Source organism: Acinonyx jubatus, chromosome C1 (genome assembly GCF_027475565.1).
Source record: "Acinonyx jubatus isolate Ajub_Pintada_27869175 chromosome C1, VMU_Ajub_asm_v1.0, whole genome shotgun sequence".
In the NCBI taxonomy this organism is placed as follows: domain Eukaryota; kingdom Metazoa; phylum Chordata; class Mammalia; order Carnivora; family Felidae; genus Acinonyx; species Acinonyx jubatus.
This window is the reverse complement of record NC_069381.1, coordinates 200,228,669-200,246,978: the sequence shown is the minus strand read 5'-3', so window position 1 is coordinate 200,246,978 and position 18,310 is coordinate 200,228,669. Positions and strand designations below refer to the sequence as shown.

General features: G+C 47.5%; 1 protein-coding gene and 1 pseudogene across 1 annotated transcript; one reads left to right on the top strand and one right to left on the bottom strand.

Annotated features, from left to right (window-relative positions):
- The first annotated feature begins 1,613 nt into the window (after nt 1-1,613).
- Nucleotides 1,614-5,476, top strand: LOC106970038 (UBX domain-containing protein 2B-like; annotated as a pseudogene).
- Nucleotides 5,477-14,451: 8,975 nt separating this feature from the next.
- On the bottom strand, nt 14,452-17,777 carry INHA (inhibin subunit alpha). The gene is made up of 2 exons (XM_015066619.3): nt 17,421-17,777; nt 14,452-15,460 (listed from the first exon to the last, which is right to left on the bottom strand). Exons 1-2 carry the CDS (start codon nt 17,692-17,694, stop codon nt 14,628-14,630), a joined length of 1,107 nt encoding a protein of 368 aa, XP_014922105.2. The 5' UTR covers nt 17,695-17,777; the 3' UTR covers nt 14,452-14,627.
- Between the last annotated feature and the right edge of the window lie 533 nt (nt 17,778-18,310).

Below are 18,310 nucleotides of genomic sequence, written 5' to 3'. Positions count from 1 at the left end.
TGACAGCTCAGACCCTGGAGCCTGCTTCAGATTCTGTGTCTCCCTCTCTGCCCTTCCCTTGCTCACCCTTTGTCTCTGTCTCTCAAATATACATTAAAAATATCTTTTTTTTAAGAAAAGAAGAAAAAATGATGACAAAGTTAGTTACCAGAGAATACAGACCTCAGAGTCCTAGTCCAAAGCCTGATTGTTTCTAGTACCTTGGAGCATGCAGGCCCCTAGACTATAGCCCACAGGGCAACAGAGTAATGATTCCTGGTTAGGACATGAACCACTGTCCTAGATACAGACCTCACTGCTGTGGTGCTACAACCTCCCACAGCAGATGAGATGATTGAGACCTAAGGTTTCCTCCAAAATGAAAATTTCACACCTGAAACTGAGTTGTGGGTAGGGAGAGTGAAATTGGATGATCTGTTTCTTTCACCAACCTCTTCATGGAGTGGGAAAGGGGGGCAAATGGAAGAGAATGAAGAGGTGTGAATATCACCTGCAAAAAAAGAGAGCTGTGGTAAAGGAGTTTGTGCTGGAGAGGCCCTGTGCCTGGAACCGATGGCCCCAGGATTGAGTGGTCAGAGGCAGCTCTTTCTACATAAGTTACCACACATTGTTTCTCTTGGCTCTGATACCAGACCTAGCCACAAAAGACTGCCCAGGAATTGGCCCGGTTGCCAGAATCAGACATATGGGACAAATCAGCAGCATTACAGGAGGTCTGGCATGAGAACACTGCTTTAGACCGTGACCAAGAGAGCCCATCAGAGCCTGGTTCCAGGAGAGACTGAACACAAGGCTCATGAAGGGAAAGCCAGAGAAGCAGAAGCCAAGCTCAGCGTGAGATTAGAGAAGCCAGGGCCTGAGAATGGCTGACTGAAAAGGAAGTAACAAAATAACAATATCGCAGTGACCCAACAGCAGCTGGGAGAGCCCAGCCTGAGCAGAATTTGCAGTGCTGCATAAAATAAACTGAGGGAGTCCCTGAGTGGCTCTATAAACCTGAGGTCCTTGAGAGTGCCTTAATTCTTTACATTGTCTCTGCTGGAAACCCCTAGAATCATATGGGGAGGGGTTAAGAAGCGCTGGAAGAAAGATGGGAACCTTGAGGTTAATCCAGAAAACAGAAAGGAAGAGACGAAATGAAAGCTCTATTCCTCATCAGAAGCTGGATAGGAAACCGGATTGGAGGCAGCTACGGAGAAGACAGGAAAGCAAGCAGAATCTTGGAAAAGAAGAAAACGTCGGTTTCAGGCATAAGCCTGATGGCAGAGTCAGGTGCGTATGTGACACGTGCCTTCCATCTCAATTCTTCCTGCACACAAAGCTGGAGAGAAGAGTCCACAACAAGGGAGGAATCTGGAAGTGGAATAGTGCAACGGGAAACTCGGATCAATGGGGCAAGGAAACTAGAGAAAAGTGAGATCAAAGGGCTTAGGGTCTCCAAGGCCCTGGGGAAAGGGAAAGGCAGTGACTGCTTTGGAATCTCAGAGCCCGAGTAGAACCTCAAAAAGTTAAAGCAGGTCTTCATTCTTTCACTGGTTCCACAAATATTTACTGAGCCCTGACTATATGCCAGATCCTGTGCTGGCTTCCGTGTAAATAAAGGAGACAACAGTATGGCTCTTGTCCTCAAGAAGCTGGCAGTGAGGGGCGCAGGGGTGCCTCAGCCAGTTGGGCGTCCAACTTCAGCTCAGGTTATGATCTTTCAGTCTGTGAGTTCAAGCCCCACGTCGAGCTCTGTGCTGACGTCTCAGAGCCTGGAGCCTGCTTCAGATTCTGTCTCCATCTCTCTCTGCCCCTCCCCGCCTCTCACTGTGTGGGTGTCTCTCTCTCAAAAATAAAATAAAAACATAAATTTTTTTTTTAAAAAAAGAAGCTGGCAGTGAGGTGGAAGGACAGACACCAACAATCACATTTCAACATTGTGTTCACTTCCTATTGCTGTAACAAATTACACCAAACTTAGTTGCTTCAAACAGCACTCGTTTGTTACCTTACTGTTCTGAAGGTCAGAAGTCCAAAACGTATCTCACTGGGCTAAAATAAAGGTGGCAGTGGGGCTGCATTTTTTTCTGGAGCCTCCAGGGGCGAATATGCGTTCTTGTCTTTTCCAGTTTACAGAGGCTGCCCACTTCCCTGGCCCCCTTCTGTCTTCACAGCCAGCAATGGCTAATTGGGCTTTTCTCACATCCATCCTTCTGGTGTTAACTCTTCTGGCTCCCTCTTCCACATTTAAGGACCCTGGTGATTACATTGAGCCCGCCCAGATAACCCAGGATACTCTCCATATTGTAAAGTCAGCTAATTGGCAACCTTAATTCCATCTGAAATCTTAATTCTCCCCTGTTATCTAGCGTGATATTTGCACAGGTTCCAGGGATTAAGACACAGACATCTTGAGGGAAGGGAGGCGGCCATTATTCTGCCTACCATACTCATGATGCGTGTTATGGTAGGGATAGTGCTATGGGGAGATGGTTCCAGTCCCAGACTGCAAGCTGAATACAGGCTGCAGCCTCTTGCTCTCATCCCTAATGGTTAAAAATAAAAATATACAAAGGATATAAAAATTAATGTAGGAGCGCCTGGCTAGCCCAGTCAGTAGAGTATACGACTCTTGATCTCAGGGTGTAAGTTCAAGCTTCACATTGGGTGTAGAGATTAGTTAAAAATAAAATATTAAAAAAAAAAGTGGGGTGCCTGGTGGCTCGGTCAGTTAAGCGTCTGACTCTTGGTTTCAGTTCCGGTTATAATCTCACGGTTCGTGAGTTTGAGCCCCATGTCAGGCTCCATGCTCACTGCACAAAGCCTGCTTGGGATTCTCTCTCTCCCTCTCTGCTCCTTTCCCCCTTGCACTGTCTCTGTCTCTCTCAAAATAAATAAATTAACTTTAAAAAAAAAAAAGAGGATAGATCAGCACTAAGAAAAAAATGAATTCAAGAGGAAGAAGTGAGGGAGCAAACAGCAATGGTAAGCAAAGACTTTAGTAAATTCATTCAAACTAAAATGTAGGACAAAATAGGCCCACACATACAAAGGAGGGAGGGAGGAAGAAAAAACAATAAAGGATAAGAGCGGGGGGGGGGGGGGGGGGGCGGGCTGGAGAGGGCAAGGGCAGTGCCTAGCCCACAGGGTAGATGAGAGAGGAGGTCACAGGGCCAAGGCCCCTAAGCACACAGGATTTGCAATTTTTTTTTTTTTTTAAGTAGGCTCCGTACCCAATGTAGGGCTTGAACTCACAACCTTGAGATCAAGAGTCATATGCTCTACTGATGGAGCCAGCCAGGCACCCCAGGATTTGCAGAATTTAATAAGAATGTGAAGACCTTACAAAGAAACCTGAAAACAGGGGTGCCTGGCTGGCTCAGTCAGTTGGGTGTTCAACTCTTGACTTTGGCTCAGGTCATTCATTATTCCAGGGTCATGAGATTGAGCCCTGTGTCACGTTTTGTGCCAAGCGTGGAGCCTGAGTGAGATTCTCTCTCCCTCCGCCCCTCTCCCCCCGCTCATGCTTTCTTTCTCTAAAATAAAAATAAATAAATAGAAATTTTTAAAATAAAATAAAGAAACCTGAAAACAACCTAAGTGATGATGTATCAAGATATAAATTGGACTCAGGACCCCCTGGGTGGCTCAGTCGGTTAAGCGACCATCAGCTCAGGTCATGATCTCATGGCTTTGTGATTGCATGGCTGTGCTGACACCTCGGAGTCTGGAGTCGGCTTCTGATTCTGTGTCTCCCAATCTTTCTCTGCCCCTCTCCTGCTTGTACTCTCTCTTCTCAAAATAAATAAATAAACATTTAAGAAAGAAAGAAAGAAAGGAAGGAAGAAAGAAAGAAAGAAAAGGAAAGAGAAAAAGAGAGAGAGAGGGAAGGAGGGAGGAAGGAAGGAAGGAAGGAAGGAAGGAAGGAAGGAAGGAAGGAAGGAAGGAAGGAAGAAATTTGCCTGGGCAGAAATGCAAATCTTCCAAATTTGATAGGCCTAAAGTTACAGTCTTTAAAAGACCATGAAGACTACATCAAAGGTTTTCCTGCTATTGAAGATATGTTCCCTTGGTTAAGGTGCTGACCACATCACTTCTCTGTAAGGTGCTGTGCAAATGAACATGAGTACAGAAGATCACATGTAATTCAACTTTCAACTGGAAAAGTTGTGAATGAACTTTTCAAAGAGGCGAGGGAACATTGGATGTCCCTCTGAAAGAAGCCACGTGAGCCTTGAGTGATGACAAACAAAAGTCATTTGCATGTAGAAGGTACAGGTTGGGGCATTCCTTTTGTAAGGAATGAATGCATCTATAGACCAAATCAGCCACAAGATGTTCAGATTTTGCTTAAAACAGTTTCAATAACAGTTTCAGTTTAGATGATGGTGAGTTGAAACCATACAATGATCCAACAAATGTTCAATTTCTGGAATCTGTTAAGGGTGACTCTGTGTGTATGCTTGAAATTCAGCAACTTATACTAGAAATCCTTTAAAGTGACATTACTGTTGGCAGAAGGTTTCAAAAGAGACTCCCCTGGAACTTCAGTGACTGGCTCACGGTGACCAAGTGAATTTGGATATGGAGAATGGTCAAGATCAAGAATACCTAAAGCCTAGAATAAGGTTCAAGGCTTTCCATGGAGAAAGACAAACCTTTAGAAGACTTACACCTGAAATTGTCAGTACACCTTCTTCCCCAGAAGAGGAGAAGAAGTCAATACTTAATGCAGTTGTTCTTATTGATGATTCAGGGCCAACAAAACCCAATTCAAATCCAGGGGTGCCATGCTGGCTCCGTCAGTAGACAATGCGACTCTTGATCTCAGGATCATGAGTTTGAGACCCACATTGAGCATACAGATTATTTTTATTTTTTTATGAATTATTTTTTAAAGTTTATCTATTTATTTTGAGAGAGACAGGGAGAGACAGTGGGGGAAGGGCAGAGAGACAGAGAGACAGAGAGAGACAGAGAATCCCAAGCAGACTCCAAGCTGCCAGCACCACTTGGGGCTCCATCTCACAAGCCATGAGATCATGACCTGAGCCAAGATCAAGAGTTGGACTCTTAACCCACTAGCCACCCAGGCACCCCTAGAGATTACTTGAAAAAAAATTCAGGGGTGCCTTGGGTGGCTCAGTTGGTTAAGCGACCGGCTCCAGCTCAGGTCATGATCTCACGGTTTATGAGTTCGAGCCCCACATCAGGCTCTGTGCTGACAGCTCAGAGCCTGGAGTCTGCTTCAGATTCTATGTCTCCCCCTCTCTCTACCCCTCCCTGCTCACACTTTGTGTCTCTCTGTCTCTCAATAATAAACATTAAAAAAAAAAAGAATTCAATCTGGGTTAGTAGATGACAGTCATTTGATACGAAAATGCAATAGTGCACCAGACAGTTTATCCTGGATGTTGGGGACTTTATTGCACAGTCTCATCCTGAATTTCCAAGTCTTCACTTTATTCTCGTGACTTCATTTCCAAATAGCTGATTAAAGGCTAGGAAAAAGTATATGCCATATTAGTAAGGAAAATACTTTCAACATTAAAACAAATGATTTTTATTGCTTTTATTTATTTTTTTTAAAGTTTATTTATGTATTTTCAGAGAGAGAGAGAGAGAGCATGAGTGGGATGGGGCAGAGAGAGAGGGAGAGAGAGAATCCCAGGCAGGCTCCTCACTGTCTGCACAGAGCTGACACAGGGCTCGAACTCACAAATCATGAGATCATGACCCGAACCGAAATCAAGAGTTGGATGCTTCACCGACTGAACCACCCAGATGCCTCTTTAGTGCTTTTATAAATACATTTTGGTTTTATTCTTATTATTAAGGTCTTCCAGCCTTGGTATAGATAAATATTGGACTAAGGATGAATCTTGAAATTAATATGTTTGAGTTTTTAGTTGCAGGGCTGGCTTATGGGGATAGCTTTTTTGTTTTTTAAGTAAACTCTACACCTAGCAGAGGCTCAAACTCAGGACCCCCTCCCCCCCAGATCAAGTTGCATGTTCTACCTCTTGAGCCAGCCACACACCCCATGGTGATAGCTTTTAAACATCCAGGCAACCCAATTTGTTACATGTTCACTGTTAATGTAACAACATTTATTTGCAGAAAAATGAACAAACCCCCTTTGCGATAAATGTATTTGGTAGAATTTGCACTACAGTTTCTTTCTTTTTTTTTTTAATTGTCACTGGTTTTTTTTTTTTTTTCAACGTTTATTTATTTTTGGGACAGAGAGAGACAGAGCATGAACGGGGGAGGGGCAGAGAGAGAGGGAGACACAGAATCGAAAACAGGCTCCAGGCTCTGAGCCATCAGCCCAGAGCCCAACGCGGGGCTCGAACTCACGGGCCGCGAGATCATGACCTGGCTGAAGTCGGACGCCCAACCGACTGCACCACCCAGGCACCCCTGCACTACAGTTTCTTAATGCTGCATTGACCAACAGCCATTAAGAAATTTTTTTTAGGAAATTAAGTTGAAAGTTTTTCTGTGATATATACCAAAAAGTATCTGTATTCTTATTTTGAAATAGTTTGATCAGATAATAATTATTTCTCCTGTTTAGATTTTATGCCTCCTTTTTTCAAAACTTTTTTATTGTTTTTTTATTTATTTTGTTGAGAGACGGAGAGCAAGCTGGGGAGGGGCAGAGAGACAGAGGGAGACACGGAATCTGAAGCAGGCTCCAGGCTCCAAGCTGTTAACACAGAGCCTGATGCGGGGCTGGAACTCACAACTGTGAGATCATGACCTGAGCTGAAGTTGGATGCTTAACCGACTGAGCCACCCAGGTGTCCCAAGATTTTATGCTTCCTTTTTACTTATTGATTTAACTACATTAATAGTATCAAAAAATACAGTTTGGTTCTATTTTGTAGAGCTGTGACCATCATAAACCAGAAATAAAAGGATATAAAAGTCAACAGTCCTTGAAAAGATGTGATAGATTTTTATTATTTTTTTTAAGGTTTTATTTTTTATTTATTTTTTAATATTTTTTTTAGGGCACTGGCTGGCTCAGTCGGTTAAGCATCTGACTTGGGCTCAGGTCATGATCTCACGATTCATAAGTTCGAGCCCTGCCTCGGGCTCTGTACTGACAGCTCTGTGTCTCCTTCTCTCTCTCTGCCCCTCCCCCTGCTCATGCTCTGTCTCTCTCTCAAAAATAAATAAACATCCAACATAATTTTTAATTTTAATAATTTAATTTTAATTTGATAATTTAATGTTAATAATTTTATTAATAATTTTTAATGTTTATTTTTGAGAGAGAGACAGAGAAAGCACAAGCAGGGAAGGGGCAGAGAGAGAGAGAGAGACAGAGAGAGACAGAGAATCCCAAGCAAGCTCCGTGCCATCAGCGCAGAGCCCAACATGGGGCTCCATCTCAAGAACATCAATAACATGACCTGAGCCGAAATCAAGAGTCAGACGCTTAACTGACTGAGCCACCCAGGCGCCCCAAGGTTTTATTTTTAAGTAATCTCTACACCCAACACGGGGCTTGAACTCGCAACCCTGAGATCAAGCGTCACATGCTCCACTGACTGACCCAGCCAGGAGCCCCAGGAGCATTTTAAAATCGAGTCATTACAGTCCCTCCCAGAGACTGTCCTGATCACATTCATTCAACATAGTCTTCTAGGAGACCCACTGTATATCCTGAAAACTGTTCGAACTGCTCAACTCAAAATATATTCTACTCCAGGACAAAACCAGTCTAGAGACTCAGGAATGTATCTTCTGTCAGACACATTGGATCTAAGGAATGACCTCCGTAAGTGTTTGCATTTCTGCTGAACGCAAGCATTTCCTGAATGAGGTGGGCCACATCAGGAATGATAGAAAAGTTTTCTCTTCTTCCCAGATACCATGTCATCTTTGGTCACTACTCCTGATTAGTTTCCTATTACTGCCACAACAGATTTCTACGAATTTAGTGGCTTAAAATAACACAGACTTTCCATCTTACAATTCCATAGGTTAGAAGTCCACCATGGGTCTTGGTGGGCTAAAATCCAGGTGAGAGCTGGGCTGCATTTTTTTCAGGAGGCTCTAGAGGAAGATCATCTCCTTACTCTTCCACCTTCTAGAGCCTTCCCGCATCTCTTAGATTGTAGCCCCCTTTTTGTACCTTTCTGACCCTTCTTCCACAATCCCATCTCTCTGCAACAGCCAGGGAGTTTCCCTGTGTTTATGGACTCCTGTGATTAGATTGGCCCACTGGATAATCCAGGATTATCCCCCCATCTTAAAGCCTGTAGGAACCTCAATCATACCTGCAAAGTGGCCTTTGCCATGTTAATTAACACTTTACAGTTTCCTTCCGGTAGGAAGGAAAGTTTCTCTCCAGGGGAAAACCTGTCCTTTGCCTTTTCCAATTTATAGAAGCTGCTGGCATCCTTGGATCTTGGCCATATCACTGCAATCTCTGTTTCTGGCCTTACAATTTTGATTCTCCTGCCTCCCCCTTACACAGATCCTTGTGATTACATTTAGTCTACCTAGATGACCCAGAATAATCTCCCCATCTCAAAACTCTTGACTTAATCACATTGGTAAATCCCTTTTATCATACATGGTAACCTATTCACAGATTTGGGGGTTAGGACGTGAACATTTTTGGAGGGCCATTATTCTGCCTGCCACAGTCTACCTTTGCCCCCCAGATTCCCATCCATCCCAAGTAAAATCACCCCATCCAAAGGTGCTCAAAAGTGTCAACCCATTACAGCATCGACTCAAAGCCCAAAATTTTATCTGAATCTCACCAACTTGAAAGTCCCAAATCTCATTATTTAAATTATCTAAAGTATGGGTGAGGATGTGGGTATGATTCCTGGGGCATAATTGCTCTCCATCTGTGCACCTGTGAACCAACAAAAACAGTTCTTTGCTCCCAAATATAATGGGAAGACAGTCATAGAGTAATAGTAACAGATGTTCCCATTCATAAAACAGAAAATGGAATGAACGAAGGAGCTACCAGTCCCAAGCAATGTAGCAATCCAGCCAGGAAGACTGCATTCATTAGGTTTGAAGGCCTGGGAATAATCTGTGGCTTCCGGCTCCACCCTTTGAGCCTGTGACTCCTTATCAGAATCATTGCTATTTCATGAGAGGCGGCACGTGTTTATAGCTGAGGAGTTTCATCAGCTTGTTTCCTGCCTGTAGACAAACAATACTTTCACGTTGTGAAAGTGCACAGCATGCTGCTTCATTGAGTCATTTTCCTGAATTCCTTTTACTGAATCCCTGCAGTCATTGCAGCTTTTATTTATTTGCTTTTTAATTTCTTTAGTGTTTATTTTTGAGAGAAAGCAATACGAGTGCAAACAGAGAGGGGCAAAGAGAAACGACACACAGAATCTGAAACAGGCCCCAGGCTCTGAGCTGTCAGCACAGAGCCCAACGCGGGGCTCGAACCCACAAACCGCGAGATCATGACCTGAGCCGAAGTGGGATGCCCAATTGACTGAGCCACCCAGGTGCCCCAAATCGTTGTAGCTTTTAAAAATGTATAATGGTCTCAAGAAAGATGGTGTCACAGTGAGCAGTTAGACAGCCCCATGTGAGGTCAGTTGTTTTGCAGGATATAGGTAACGAAAATGAAGAATGTTTTCAGTGGAAAAGAAAAAAAAAAGGACAAGACATTTGTGAGATCAAAAGTGATTGTGGAGGAGGAGGAGGAGGAAAGGAAAAGGAGGAGGAGGAAGAAGAAGAAGGAGGAGAGGAAGAAGAGAAAGGAAAGGAAAGGAAAGGAAAGGAAAGGAAAGGAAAGGAAAGAAGAGAGGAAGAAAGGAAGAAAAGTAGGAAGGAAGGAAGAGAGGAAGAAAGAAAGGAAGGAAGGGAGGAAGGGAGGAAGAAAGAAATTGCCATCTCCACAAGTGTCCTGGCACTAGGATATCTTCCTTACCAATGAGCACAGTTTCATATCCTCAGCAGGCACATTTGGAGAACAGTGGAGAGGAGAGGCCATGTGGTAATGCAGCATAGTGGTGGATGCACAGATTCTGGAACCAGACTTCTGGAGTCCAAATCCTGGCTCCACCACTTAGACATGTGACTCTGGATAAATTAATTAATCTCTCATACCTCCATTTTCTCATCTGTGCAATGGGTGTGATATCAGTGCGCACCTCATAGGATGGTTATGAGGATTGGATGAGCTCTTACTTGTAACGTGCCTGGCACATAGTAAGCTCTATATAGCTCTTTGTTGTATAAATAGTAAAATTAATAAAACAAGATTATTTGGTGGGGGGAGTGTGATTTCTAAGAAAAAAAAAAGGTAATGGCAGGACTGGAAATAAAGTCAATGAAAGTCCTCAGAATATAACGTTTCAGAATGTAGAGTTTCAACATAAGGCATGATATCATTTGTGGAGGAAAAAGCTATTTCTACAAGGTGTATGTCTATATGTAAATTCATAGAAATGTGTCTGGCAGGATACTTACTTCTATGGAGGGAACGACCAAGGAGAACCTCAGCATTATTTTCCATATTTGCAACCTGACCGAGAGAACATATCTGCGTGTTCGTTGTGAAATAACAAGCAAGCAACTTTTACTGAAAATCAACGTGAAAGAACAAAGTGCCCAGGAAACAGCAAGGAAGAGTGGTGGCTCTGCCATCTGGGAGTCAAGGGAAGTCACAGAAGAGATGACATGAGCATTGGATCTTCAAGGAGGCGTTGCCTGAGGAAAAGAGATTGGCTGAAGACAGGGCTGCTTGAGAATGAAACGATTGGTTGAGGAAGATGGGAATTTATATTTCTGGCGTGTGTGGTTGGGTGGGGAGAGGAAGGGAGGGACGGGTCTGAGATCAGGCTGTGTGGACGGGTTATAAAGGCCTGCTGTACACACTGAGGAGGTTGAACTTTGTGGACACAACTTTTTAAGCCACCCAAGGGACATGATCACAAAAGAAGTATCCTTCGGCATCCAGGTGGAAAGTAGCTGGGGAGGTGGGGATGATTGCTTAGGAACTGGTTCAGGAGGCTGTTGCACTGCCTTTCGAGAATTCTCCCAGAAGTGACAGAATAACGTCTATGCAGGGAGAGAAAAGGGGCTTGATTTTAGAGATAGTTAGGAGGAGGCAGCAACAGTACCTGCCTCTAGGCATAGAGTCCACATTTTTGTGTTAACTGTACCCCGCTTTGGGGAATCGCCTTTTTTCGCTTTTAGCCCTTGTGCTTTAGGCTCGGGGCTCCGGGGATAGGACACAGGATATATAAGTCATTAACTCATTCTGTTCCCTCGGCCACCTTTCCCGGAGGAGCACATGACCCCAATCAGGACAGTCAGGCCACCGAGACACGTTCTGGGATGTCTGGAAGCAGATTCCCTCGTGACACCAGGTGTGAGATGACAAGAACCTGGAACTGCTCAGGCTGCCGTGTGCCTGGGATGAAGTCGGCCCAAGGGAAGTCGAGCCTAGAGCTGGATCCTGGAGGCATCTTTGGAGCCCCAAAACAAGCCAAACCTTAGCCAGACGTGGTCACAAAAGTCTCACGAGCCAGTAATTTTTTTAATGCTTATTCATTTTTGAGAGAGAGGGAGAAGGACAGATAGAGAGGCAGACAGACAGAGCGTGAGCAGGGGAGGGACAGAGAAAGAGCAGGGCACAGAATCCCAAGCATGCTCCAGGTTCTGAGCTGTCAGCACAGAGTCCGACATGGGGCTCGAACCCATGAACCGTGAGATCGTGATCTGAGCCGAAGTCAGACACTTAACCAACTGAGCCACCCAGGCACCCCATGAGTCAGTGGCTTTCAAATTAAAGTAAACTAAATTTAGCTTGGTTTAAGTCAGTTTGAGTTGTGTTTTCTGTTCAGACTAACTCTGAATTAAAAGTCTTCAGAGTGTTTCTAATGATTAGCACTGGAAGGAGGAGCATCTCTGAAATCTACTGCTCTTAGTCTCTTGCAAGAAGTGAGGACAAAAAGATGTCCTTAGCTACTGTCAGCCCCTCTTAGGGAGGACAGATGTGTCATTTCAATTTGCTAAGTTAGAAGAATCTAAGGCTTTAGAGATTCTGGAAGGGGTGGCCCAGACCAATGTGTGACTCCCTGACTTTGGGATTTTGCAGATCTCAGCTAGCAAAATTATAACGACAAACCTTAGGGTCCAAATTAGAATTGCTAAGTTTTAATTTGTTAAGTAACCATAAAAGAATATTATATCAGAAAAAAAATAATACTTTCACACACTCTGTCTCTCTTCACACACACACACACACACACACACAGAGAGAGAGAGAGAGAGAGAGAGTAACTTTCAAGCCAAGGATACCTCTTAATTTTTTTTTTAATTTTTTTTAACGTTTATTTATTTTTGAGACAGAGAGAGACAGAGCATGAATGGGGGAGGGTCAGAGAGAGGGAGACACAGAGTCTGAAACAGGCTCCAGGCTCTGAGCTGTCAGCACAGAGCCTGACGTGGGTCTCGAACTCACGGGCCGCGAGATCGTGACCTGAGCCGAAGTCGGCCACTTAACCAACTGAGCCACCCAGGCGCCCCAAAGGATATCTCTTTAAAACGAATACCTTGGGGGACACCTGGCTGGCTCAATCCATTGAGCATCCAACTCTTGATTTCAACTCAGGTAACGATCCCAGGGTCCTGGGATCAAGCCCACACTGGGCTCCATGCTGAACACGGAGCCTGCTTGGGATTCTCTCTCTCCCTCTGCCCCTCTCCCCGGCTCATGCTGTCTCTCTCTCTCTCTCCCTCTCTCGCTCTCTCTCTCAAAAAAAAATGTGAAATGAATATCTTTGGCTTTGTGAAAGACACTACACCGTACTCACTTTTCTCACTGTCTCAGGTATGTGAAAACCTTTTACCAACAACCCGCTAACTGGCCTAGTAGAGAACCTGTGCCCTTTGGTAGAGTTTCCACCCATCAGATGTCATCCACATCCCTGGGACAGGGAAAGTCTGAACAACACAGGGTCCCAGGCCTATAGGAGGATTGCAGATCCCAGGGAAGGCCTCACTCAAAGCAGGGAGGATCTGGCAAGGAAAGCCAGACAGCGAGAGCATGGAGCTCAGAGAGACTTGAGGAACATCTCCCATTCCCAGCATTGACCTAGCCCAACCAGCCCTCTCCCCAAGTCCACCGCCTGAGTAGGGACCCCCAGGAGCCCTGAGCACAGACTAGTTGCAACGCTGGGTCTAGATGAAGGTGCTGGGAGAGACAGGAGACTGAACAGGCAGGTCCCCCCACTCGGGAGCAGGAGCAAACCAGCTGGGGATTCAGCATCAACAGAGACAGGTTAGCTCAGGAGTGTGGATGCGGGCTATTCCCTTGTGTCATGAGGAATAGCAGCTCATTCAGCTGAGCTCAGAGTGGGGGAAGGTGTTAGCCCACGGGTGAAGGGATGGGAGTCTCGCCCCTCCACACTCCCTTCCTAGAGCAAGCAGTCACCCACCCTGTGGAGCTGGGTTCGCAGGAACAAGTCTTTGATGAGTCACAATCCAAGCTGTGGTTGTGCGGTCAATATCAGAAAGTGCTCCAACTTTCAGTCTAAGGGGCCTGAACATCCCCCTTAAAGGGAGACTGGACGGAAGCTACTGGCTTCGAGCCAAGACCCCTGGGCAGGGCAGGAGGATAACAAGACAGAGGGAGAAAGGGGAGAGTGGACAAAGCAGGAAGGAAGGCCGGGGAAGCAGGGCCCATCAAGGCAGGCAGGAATGGACTGACAGGAGACACAACGGGAAGAGAAAAGGACTTTTTGCATCCTGCTCTGGGCTCTGATCACATACACGAAGGGTGCACACGGAGGCACACAAGAGCGCATTTCTCTGATGGTAGGCTCTGCCTTTCCACGCCTCCGACGTTAAGGACTGAGTTAGGGGTTTATGTAAAGATATACCGGGCATGTGAAGGGAAGCAAAGGTTTCTAGAACCTGAATCCCATGAGGCCAGGCCTCATGGAGTCTACATCAAGAGCCAGTGACAGATTCAAAGGAGTCCTGGGACCCTCAGCAAATTGAAATTCTTGGGTCTTCGTTCTTCCACGTCTCTGCCCCTGTCCACTTTCAGACTCTGCCAATTCATCCGTCTTTCCCTGACTTTCCCACCCAAGTTCCTGAGGAGCCCAAGATCTGAGCTGCTCTGAACATCTATCTCAGTGGGGCCCTGAAAGCCATGATCTCTGGCCAGTCTGCAAATCAGCTGATCTTGAACTAGGGGTCCATCAGCTAAGGTAGAGAATAGCAAGGGAGAGGCATGAGGGTCAGCTGTCTCCAGAGCAGCTGTCGAGAGCTCAGAACACTTTTACGTCTTCTCCACACCAGCTCCCCACCAGATGCATGTCAAATTACAGCTCTTGAACTCCAGATCTTTAGGTCAAGTGAGGCTGTGTGACCTGAGAGCCTATAATCCTATGCTCCTGGGGCCCAGACCTGCTCCCCACCATATCAGAGAAGCCAGAGAATGCATGATGAGTCATATGCACTATGTTGTTTATTGTCACATGTTGCCCATGGGACAGGGTCATATGGGGGAGGGGGGCCCTCAGGCAGAGATAGATGGAAGGAGGCGGAAGAACGAACCATCTATTTTCTGAACTCGGCTCTTCCTTCCAGCTGTTGATGGTGGGGGCTTGGCCACCAGCGGGACTCCCTCAGATGCAAGCACAGTGTTGCGTGAGAAGGTTGGGCACGGTCTCATACTTAAAAGAGTAACCACCATCTGAGGTGGTGCGGACACGTAGGGGCCTCATGGTCCCAGGGAGGGCAGCACAGCAGGGCCGGGCCCCTGGCACTAAAGAAAGGGGCTGGGCAGGGGTCGGAGGAGCCCCAGGGACCAGCAGGGGCAGGTCTGGTGGGGCAGTCAGCCCACAGCCACCGTGACAATAGTGGAAGATGAAGCTGGGAGGGTGCACGATCCACCGGTCCCAGCCCAGCTCCTGGAAGGAGATATTGAGGGCCGCTCGGTGACAGTCCGCGTGGGCAGCGGGTTCCTCTGGAGACCTCTGGAGCAGGCGCAGCGCGGCGGGAGACCAGGGCCAGGGCAGCGGGGGAGTGGAGCGGCGGGCTCTCTCCCCTCCGCTGGGCGGCCTGGCCCGCGTGTGGGCCACCAGGAAGGGTGTGGCCTCGGGCCGGGCCGAACAGGAGCAGAGAGGGCAACGCAGCTGTAGCACCAGGACGGGGTGGGTCAGCAGAGGGAGGGCAGAGGTGGCCAGGTGCAGCACGGCCCAGCGAGAGGGGGCCTGGCCCAACGACATGGGCACAGCCATGGGGACCCCTGATGACAGCGCCAGCAGGCTCAGCAGGGGTCCAGAGCTGTTGGAGGCTGCTCTGCCCTGCCTGTCCAGTCCCGTGTGGAACCACAGGTGGGCTGATGTCACCTGGCGGCTGCGTGTGTGCTTGGACGGCTGGAACACATACGTGAAGAGGCTCTCCTCGGCCTCCTGGGTCAGCTCTCTGGCAGCCGGCTCATCCTCACAGCTGGCACCTGCAGGAGATAGCGGGAAGGGAGAGGGCAGCCCGGACTGGCGGAGCCTGGGACCCCTCCTCCTCAGCCACTCTCCTGAGTGCTCTGTCAGACTTGGGGCCCCTCTCCAGTCTTGAGAGAACCGACAGAGGCTCTCCATTTGTTTTTTCATCTCTATAGGACGCAGAAAACACAAGAGGTTGCCAACTTCCCTCTGAAGTGGTTTTACCTATTAACATTCCTATCAGCAACGTATATACGAGGCCCTGCCCACCCTCTACTTTCACTTGGAGCTGTTAGGCCTGAATCTCTGCTCACTGATAGTGTGAAATGGATGATAGTACTTTAGATACACAGGCAATTGTTTAGTACCTCATATATCTTTTTACAAGTCAGAAATGTTGCACGATAAACTCTTTAAAACAATTCCGCTTGGGGCACCTGGGTGGCTCAGTGGGTTAAGCGTCCGACTTCAGCTCAGGTCATGATCTCACGGTCTGTGAGTTCAAGCCCCGCGTCGGGCTCTGTGCTGAGGCTCAGAGCCTGTGCTCAGAGCCTGGAGCCTGCTTTGGATTCTGTGTCTTCCTCTCTCTCTGACCCTCCCCCGTTCATGCTCTGTCTCTCTCTGTCTCAAAAATAAATAAACATTAAAAAAAAAAACAATTCCGCTTAAGGGGCGCCGGGACGGCTCAGTCATTTGAACTTCCCACTCTTGGCCATGATCTTGAGGTTCGTGGGATTGGACCCCATGTCGGGGTCAGTGCTGACAGCAAGATGTCTGCTTGGGATTCTCTCTCCCCCTCTCTCTCTGCCCCTCCCCACTCATGCACGCGCTCTTTCTCTCTCTCTCTCTCTCTCAAAATATATAAATAAACGTTTAAAAAACACACACACGATTCCACTTAAAAAAAAAAAAGGTTAATACCAGAAAGAAAAAGGAGGGACAGGAGGGGAAGGTAAATAGCCTAGGATAGAGGGCAGGGCTTTCTAAGAAAGGTGATTGGCCAGAGTGTTACTGGAGGGGTTGTGGGAGGGGGCATGGGCTAAATGGGTAAGGGGCATTAAGCAATCTACTCCTGAAATCATTGTTGCACTACATGCTAACTAATTTGCATGTAAATTTAAAAAATAAAATTAAAGTTAAAAAAAAAAGAGAGAGAGAGAAGGAAGGTGGTTGGCATCCTTCCCCAACAGGTATGCAGGCTATACTAAACAATCACGGACTAGTTGACGGACTGGGGTTAGGACTATAGTGTGACACAGGTTCTGTTATAAATCTCACAAGTGATGTATGTTGCAGATAAGGAGAAAGGGTTACAAAAATGAACTACTAAGTGGCCAGGCTGGGATTCTGCCCCATCCCAGAGCCACACCAACTCACAGTGCTGCACGAGGACTAAAGCACAGGGAGGCAGGGGGTCCCCTCTGAGGGAAAGATGGGCCAGATTACGAGAAAGTCCACCCGGAAGAGGACTTTATTGGTTCAGTCAGTGGAACATGGGAACATGCATAAGGAGATGAGGAGTCAAGAGAAAGTAGACTAATTTTCTGGAAAAGTGTCTCAACTAATCTCACTCCTGCACCTCTGATACCTTCTCAAGCCTCAGCTAATTGGGGCTAAAGAAACAAGATTGCGAGCAGGGAGTGGAGGCAGAGAAAGAAGGAAAGGTGGAAGGAAGGGGCCAAAACCCAAATATCTCTGTCGCTAGAGACTCTAGGTCTCCCCAATGAGTATCTCCCAAATGCCTCCTCTCAGCCTTACATCATTTCACTTAATCCTCAGAGGTAGGCATTACTGCCCGTTTTAAGGTGAGGAAACGGAAGCTCAGGAAGGTTTAGTAACTGGTCCCCTGTTGCAAAGCCAGTTGAGCCGCGTGTATGGGACTCAAACCCAGACCTGTCTGGCTCCCAAGCCCACGCCGTATGTACCACACTGCTTCTCAAAGTCAAAGTCACCCTGCCAGTTCCCTGCCCTCATTACCTGTAGTTGGGAAAAGGATGGCCTGGGAGACATCCTCCTCCTCCCTGGGCTGAGAGCCCCTGTGCACGAAGCCCCCCTGGGCATGTCTTCGAGGCAGACGCCTGACTCCAGGATCCCCACTTTCCTCGGTCACTGCCGGAGGCCCCAAAGCATCCAAGAACAGGGCCCTCACCTTGGCCAGGACAAGTTCCCGGTCCAGCTCTGGCCCGGGGCAGCCATGCCCACTCTTCAGAGACAGCAGTAAGAGGAGCAGGAGTGGAGGCTGGGGCAACATGGCTCACCCAGCGGAGGGCCAGCGGTGTCCGGTGCCCTTTCTGTCAGGGTCTGCCCCCCACCCCCCCGCCTCCCCACTCTGCCCTCCCATCCCAGTACCGGCCCTCTTCTACCCCTCTCATCCCAGTCTCCCCAGTCCTTCCCACGCCCTGCAGTCCAAGTTGCCCCTGCCCATGGCATTGAGACCTCCTATCTCTGACGCAGATGTCTGTGGCCCTGAGCCTTATCTCCCACTCCTGCCAGGCATGTGGGGGAGGGGGCTGGTGAGAGTTCTCACCCGGAGTGACCTGACCTACACATACAACCTACAACCCTTTCCCCCTATTCTCTCTCTCAAACACACACACACACACACACAGCCACATCCCAGCACCCAGCACAGAGGTGACATCAGGTACAACAGGAGCCTGGGAGCTGGGGTCAGCCAGCTCCTCACAGTGTTACTCGTCGTCGGGGAGACAGAATGCGCCAGCCCCTCAGATCTTGGGCGAGGGGGGGCGGTGGCTTTCAACCAAGCAGCTGCTGGGCGGGTCATGGGGGGGGGAAGGGCTGAGGTCGGGGCTAGAACTGGGGCTAGGGCCGGGGGCAGGTGGTCCCGCCTGCTCTAAACTTAGCCT

What these genes read in the sequence shown, in the direction of transcription:
- INHA (XM_015066619.3), bottom strand. Translation starts at nt 17,694, where the DNA reads ATGTTGCCCCAGCCTCCACTCCTGCTCCTCTTACTGCTGTCTCTGAAG. An exon ending in CATCCTTTTCCCAACTACAG is followed by an intron (nt 15,461 to 17,420) that starts GTAATGAGGGCA and finishes TATCTCCTGCAG; the next exon opens with GTGCCAGCTGTGAGGATGAG.